Source organism: Penaeus japonicus, unplaced genomic scaffold (genome assembly GCF_977035675.1).
Source record: "Penaeus japonicus unplaced genomic scaffold, GWHDUDI00000001_assembly GWHDUDI00000008, whole genome shotgun sequence".
In the NCBI taxonomy this organism is placed as follows: Eukaryota; Metazoa; Arthropoda; class Malacostraca; order Decapoda; family Penaeidae; genus Penaeus; species Penaeus japonicus.
The window spans coordinates 5,627,228-5,634,727 of NW_028234410.1; the positions used below are offsets into that span (position 1 = coordinate 5,627,228).

Consider the following 7,500-nt stretch of genomic DNA (forward strand, 5'->3'; position numbering starts at 1 on the left):
TGCTCGTCCAACCTCCTGATGCTGGTCACGTGATTACTGGCAGAAGAGCCAAAGTTTGAGAAGGGTCAGAAAGAAAGGTGCGATAGTGCGTTATCTTGTCTGTGTCTCCTGGCTATCTAAACTTTGATATTTACTTTATATTTTTTATATCATTTTTTTTTTTATTGATTTCGTTAGTATATCATAATTATTGAGAAGGTAATTAATGTTCGCCATTTTCCGTTGCAGATCGTACCGAAATGGCTCTGTGGTGTCAAGCGCTGTGAGTACAAATAGACGTGTCTCTTTTCACTCAGTGATGGAACGTTGCAAACTGAAATAGACTTCGACTGTATATATATATATATCAACGCTTCTTGTTGCAATTTTAAGTTATTCGTACGCTGGAAATCAGATTTGGAATCAGACGAGAGAAAATGGCAAGACTAGACGACCAGGAAACGATGAAAAACAGTGAAATGGGGATAGTAGACGATAACAATAACAGTGACAGCAACAGCAGCTCCCCCGAGGAGGTCCCCGACGCGGCGAAGTCTCCGGGCGCCTCCAACTCCAACGGGAAGTACCAGCTGCGGCCGCGCTCGGTTCACGCCCGGCGCCTCTGCGACAGCGACTGGAACTTCGGGGAGAGCCTGCGACACAAGCCGCGTGCGGCGCCGCTGTCCAGGTACCGCAGGAAGACCGCCAACGCCCGGGAGCGCTACCGCATGCGGCAGATCAACACCGCCTTCGAGAGTCTTCGCGGCGTGTTGCCGTCGTGGGTGTGCAGTCGCCGCGCCGCCTCGGACATGACCAAGATCGCCACGCTGAGACTCGCCTCCGCCTACATCCGCTCCCTGCAGGACATCCTGGACGGCAGCGCCCCGCAGGACACGTGCTCCTGGGTCCTCTCCGCCATCCTCGACAACACGCCCTCGAGTCCCCAGAAGCCCGCCTCGCCCATCCACCACCAGGCCTCCAACGGGCAGTTCCTCGAGCACCACGCAGGGCAAGGCACCGACCTGGTCTCCATCCTGGCCGGGGCCTCGTCGCACCAGGTGTTCCAGGACAACCTCGAGTCCTTCTGCTACATGTCGCCGGTTTCGCACAACGATGACTTCATGCTGGGATGTGAGCCTCCGCGAGTCTGGAGTGAGGCCTGAGAGAGAGAGAGAGAGATAGGGAGAGGGAGAGAGAGAGAGAGAGAGAGAGAGAGAGAGAGAGAGAGAGAGAGAGAGAGAGAGAGAGAGAGAGAGAGAGAGAGAGAGAGAGAGAGAGAGGTAGAGTGAATGAGGGGGGAAGCAAGATCAATAGAGGTATTGAAGGGAAGTGATCCATAGAGGGTGAGAGGTAAAAGCGAGAGAGAGCGAGAGAGGAAGAGAGAGAGAGAGAGAGAGAGAGAGAGAGAGAGAGAGAGAGAGAGAGAGAGAGAGAGAAGTGGAGAGAAGATAGGGAGAACGTGCGAGAGAAAGATAGAGAGAGGCTGGAGAAGGAAAAAAACGAGGGAGAGAAAGAGAGAGAGAGAGAGAGAGAGAGAGAGAGAGAGAGAGAGAGAGAGAGAGAGAGAGAGAGAAAGGGTCGAGTGAGAAAGAGACAAAAAGACGACAAGAGAGAAAGAGAGAAGCAAAAAAGAAAAAGGAGGAGGAAAGGCAAAGGCTGAAGAGAGAGAGAGAGAGAGAGAGAGAGAGAGAGAGAGAGAGAGAGAGAAGAGAAAGATCACAGAAGAATGTAGACTCGGAATCAGAATAAGGAAAGAAGGAAGATGAATCACATAAAGCGTGGCAAGAAAAATATGAGTGTGTCCAACTAATGAAAATTATTTTAAAAAATGAAGAGAAGAAGAAAAACGTCCAGCCTTTCCAATCGTCTGTACGTGTTAGAAATTGAAAAAAAAAAAAAAAAAATCGGGATGAAATTCGTGATTCTTATCAATTTCTTATCATATTAATCATTTCATATTTCCGGAAACAGAATTTCCAAAAGGTTGGAAAGTCATACGTACGATATTAAACTTAAACCGTTGATCCTTTATTCTTTTTTTTTTTCTTTTTTAGTGAAGTGGTATTAAACTCTACGCACATAACACCACAGGCGTTCGGATTCTAGTCAAGTAGTGGTGCCATAACCTGAGCGCTGTGGAAATTGTGTCTTATTGGGAATTTTATATTAGATTACAGGAAGGGTAGTTGTAGCGGACTTTCATTTTTTTTTTTTTTTTTTTTTGAAAAATAGAGAAAATGGGGAATATAGATGTACTATATTAGAACTTAAGTTTATAAGATATTTATGATGTAATATATGTTGTTATTAAAACGGTTTTCCTATGTTGGTGTTTTCTTTATTTTATCCCTTTTTATTTTGATGTGATGTATGGTTGTTTCAGGAATCTGAAATCTAGAAATAACCAAACTAAAAAAAACTAAAAACTTTTTAAACCTATGTTGCAATTAATAAAAACGATTTTTTAAAACCTATGTTGCAATTAATAAAAACGAATTAATGTTTTCCTTAGACCTACAATTTGATAAACATAAACAACAATTTAGTCTTAATGACATCGTTGATGTTAATGATATTCTGTAAGTAATATTACTACCCCTAAAAGTCATACTAATAACGATAACGAAATGATTATCATATATACAATAAATACGTCTGCACAAAACGTGAAAGACGTAATAACCATATGAAAATGTTATAAAAATAAATACATAATGCATGCAATACGTAATAAAAAATAAGTAATAATAACATAGATTACACAAATAATACCAATCATAGTATCAAAATAAAATTAATACTGGCAATCACTGCAATAAAAAAGAAACATAGATCAGTATCAATGAAAAAATAACTGTAAAACATAATAGTAACAATGTTAGTAGCATTAGTTATAATGATCATAACAATACTGCTGCTATTCCCACAACTACTAATAATAATGACAATAACAATGATAGTAATGATAATGAAGATGATACATATCATTAACTTGATAATAATAGTAATAAGAATAAGAATAATAACAAGGATGATATCAATAATGATTATCATTTTAACAATGATGATAATATAGCAATAATAGTAATAATGATAATGATTATTGTTATATAACAATGATAGTACCAAGTGCAATAACTATACTAATGGTAGCAATGAAAATAGTACTCACAAAACTATTAATGAAAATGATAATGAAAAGGTTAAAACTACTAATAAGAACAATAAAATTGATATCAATACTGATAGTAGTGATAAATGACTACTACTACAAATAATAAAGATAATAATGATAATAATGATAAGAACAAGGAGAAGAAGAATGATAATTAGGATGATAATAATAACAATAATAATAATAATGATAAAATAATAATGATAATTATAATCAATAACAGTAATAACAATGACAACAGTAATAATGATTATTGTAATGGTAATGATAATAATAGCAGTGATGGTAATGATAATAACAATAATGAAAATAATGATAATAATAACAATAATAATAACAATACCACCAATAATGAAAATAATGATCATAATGATGATGATGATGATGATAATAATATCCTAGTTTAGTATTACTAATCACAATTATAAAAAAGGACAAATAGATATAATGATAAAAAATAATAATAATAACAATAACAACAATAATAATAACTACTATTAATGATGATAATAATAACAATAATAGTAGTAACAATGAAAATAATAACAATAGTATCAATACTAATCATAACAATATGATAATATAACTGATGACGATAAAACGTTAATTATTATACTACAATTAATAATGATAAGCTTGGCAAAAATGATAATGATACTAATAATAATAACTAAAGTAATATAATAAACTAAGCAAAATCCATTTGGCCTGTTTTGGGTGCTCTTGTGAATGACCGCTTGCAGCCGGGAAACACCCTAGATCAATAAAGAATATTGATCATGGAAGAAAAGGAAAACGGAAGTGTGGTTACAGACTATCACCCAATCACGCGTCCTGTCTCAGTGAAAGTTATTGCCAGGTCTGATAGCTCAGGAAGTCTATGACAATCGTGAGTAAAAAGGTCCGTTACCTGTTGAACAGAAAGGAAGTCTAAAGCTTATTCAAGGGACAAAAGCTCAATGCTAGTAGATGCTGCTTTGAAACTGTATCAGGATTCAAGCTGGATTAGCTATGCGATGGATAGATTACCAATAGGCATATCATATTGGAATGAATAGAAATACTAGATAAAGTTTCTGAAAGGGTTGGAAAAAAGCATAAAGAAGTTGAAAACAGAGGTAGTGACTGGGAATGAATCATGAGGAAGGTTTAGCATAAAGGCGAAATATCCTTCAAGGAGACAGCCTTTCTCCACTAGTGTTTGTAATTGCGTTGATGCCAGTATTCTGCGTGAAATAAAAGAAATATATGAAATGGGTTAGGGTAAAGGTATCGTAAACCATCTATTATTTGTAGATGACCTTAAACTGGATGAAAATATGGAGAAATAATTGAATTCATTAGTCAACAGATTTCGAGTGTTAAGTGATGATATCGGTATGGTATGCTAGTTATGAAAAAAAAGAACATTTGTGTTAAGTAGGAGTATAATTCTGCCAAATAATGTGGAGATGAAGCATATTAACAAGAAAAAGGGGGCTACAAATAAATTACCACGGTGATTAAAAGCAGGCAAAATCAGGAATGAGGATATGAACGAAACTACAACAGGAGAAGGGAAAGTGATCTTAAAATTGAATTTAAATGCTGGAAGCACTATGTCTGCCATAAACACTAGAGCAGTGTTTTCCAACCTTGGGTATTCTCATCTCTGTGTGTACGCCAGGGGTTTATGAGGAGGTACGAATTTCTAAAGTTCAAGTGAGAGTCGGGTTGAGCGAATGAGTGACCTTCTGCTGAATCGTCTCGTGGAGAGTATTGGACAGGGAGAGGTAGACCCTTTGGAGAGTCTCCGATGTAAAATGTATGAGTCATATCCACATACCTCAGTAGAGACTCTTCACTCTCACCTAGCTTCGTTGCCATGGAAACAAAACTAAGATCTCGAATGGATATGAAAGCCGATCTTCGATTTGCTAAACTGCTTATCGGATAACTAGGCGAGTTGATCAAAAGCAGCACTATTGATCTCATTAGTTCTATTTGCAGCTGGTGTAGTAAAGAAATAGTATTTGGTTCTGTAACTCAATTCATTAAACCTGGAATAATATTGCACAAATACTGCAAGCGAAGAATTATGATTTTATTCTTAAGTTTGTGATTTATACTGATCATCCATCATATGATGGTGGGGGTATGTGGCTGAGACTGGGGATGCTCAATAGGGTAGAGAGGGAAAAAATGAAAACCACAATTTTAGAGTTGTTGCTTTGATATATGGTGCATGGGTATTGTCTTAGAGAATGGGTGAACTCAAACAGATGTATAGAAAAACAAACAAACAGGGAAACTGTAGACTGTATTTAGAGAATTTAACAAAGAAGGGAATGTTGATAAATGTACATATCAAGGAACAATGGAAGAAGCGGTCTCATCATTCTTGAAGACCTTTTGGACATGGGGGGGGTTCTAGTTTGATGAAATATGTGGAAGGCAGCATAGAAGTACTTAAGGAAGCAATGAGACAAGAGGACAGACACGTTCGATAAAAGCAAAACAAAGAAAAATATATACTTCTCAAAAAATGATGCAGAGACAAAGGAAAAAAACGGCATGGAAAATTCTTCAAGAGATCAGGAAACTTAAGACTAGTTAAGGAAAGGTCACCTAAATGAAGAGACAGAGTGATTCTTGATAGCAGCTCAAGCTCTACCACCCAGGACCCAGATACATTCGTACTAATGGATAGGATATCTCAAACCAATGTTGGATATGTAGAAAGAGGGATAAAACGATATCTCTTATAGTATCAGAGTGCACAGGGATTGCTCAAAAGAAGTATAAACAAGTGGAGGACATGACAAAGTGGTTCCGATTATTATTTGTAAGATCTGTCGAGAATCTGATATTGAATGTTCTTCAAAGTGGTACGATTACCAAATAGAAAATGTGAGGGATGATCGTGTTTGGCTTTTTTGAGACGTTCGAATATAAACAGATAAAGTCTTTGGACATTTTGATTCCCGATATTGTGGTGTATGACTAATTAGAGCCAAGGTATTAATTATAGATGTTGCCTGTCCATTTGATACGAGGGTGATGGCAAAAAATGAAAGAAAAAACGAGGATATTCAACGATCTGTGGTTAAGAAATTTAAAAAATAAATAAATAAATAAATAAAACATGTTTTAAAAAAGTACCTACTATGCTTGCATATTTAGGCATTGTTTATGTAATATGGAAGGTTAGCTTAAGAAGATTCAAATTAGTCAAATTTTAGCATAATGCAAAATGCTTGTTTGTTGGGAACAACACGGATATTGAGATATATAATATTGACTTGGTATATAACAAAAACGACACCATTTGGAAGGAAATTATGATAATAACAATAATGATAATGAATGATGGTTTGATGATAATTATAATGAAATGATAGTAATTATAGTGATAATAAAGAGAATGATATAAAAAAGCAATAACGATAACAACTATAGCAGTAATAAGGATAAAAATGATAATGATGATTATGAAAATAATAGTAAAAATAATAATGGTTTTAATAGATACATTAATGATATTGATAGAAATGAGGATAATAATAGTACTAATAATAGTATTGATAATAAAGATAACTCTGATAATAATAATAGTTTTGATAATAAAGATAACTAAGATAATAATAATGATAGTATCAATGATGATGATAATGATGATAGTAATAATAATAATGATTATGATAGTTAGGATAATGATAATTGTAATGACAATAATAAAAAAGGATGATACAAATAATAATAATAATAGTAGTAGTAGAATAAAGATAATAACATAAGTAAATTATTACAATGAAAATAACATAATGATGATAATAGTCACTGATATCGATTATAAATATAAAATGATAAAGATAATTGTAAGACTGGTACGAATTATGATGATAAAGATCGTTAATATAGAAATAGAAATAGCAAAAGTAACAACAAAAATAATACTAATGTTAATAGAACAAAACAATAATCATAACAATGATGATACTTTTTTATGATAATAATAACAATAATAATATTGATGATTATAATAATAATGATAATTATCATAATAATGGTACTGATAATAACATTTATTATGTGGATAATGATAATGATAATAATGAAGATATCAGTAATGATGTTGGTAATGATAAGAATAATATCAATTACTAAGTTACTACTTCAAATAGTAATAATAATAATAATAATAATATGAATAAAAAGAATGATAATAGTAATAGTAATGATAATAGGAAAAGTGCTCACAAAGATAATAGCTTATGTGTGTGTGCATATATGTGTATATATGTATATGTATATGTATATATATATATATATATATATATATATATATATATATATATATATATATA

General features: G+C 34.2%; 1 protein-coding gene across 1 annotated transcript in view; it reads left to right on the forward strand.

Annotated features, from left to right (window-relative positions):
- Nucleotides 1-2,303, forward strand: part of LOC122248292 (uncharacterized) — a 2,375-nt gene extending 72 nt beyond the window's left edge. The window contains exons 1-2 of the mRNA XM_043008207.2: nt 1-77; nt 229-2,303. The exon at nt 1-77 is cut by the window's left edge and continues 72 nt beyond it. Of these exons, the coding sequence (XP_042864141.2) occupies nt 417-1,142 (726 nt within the window). The 5' untranslated portion in view covers nt 1-77; nt 229-416 and the 3' untranslated portion in view covers nt 1,143-2,303. The remainder of the gene's footprint in view (nt 78-228) is intronic.
- The last annotated feature ends 5,197 nt before the right edge of the window (nt 2,304-7,500 follow it).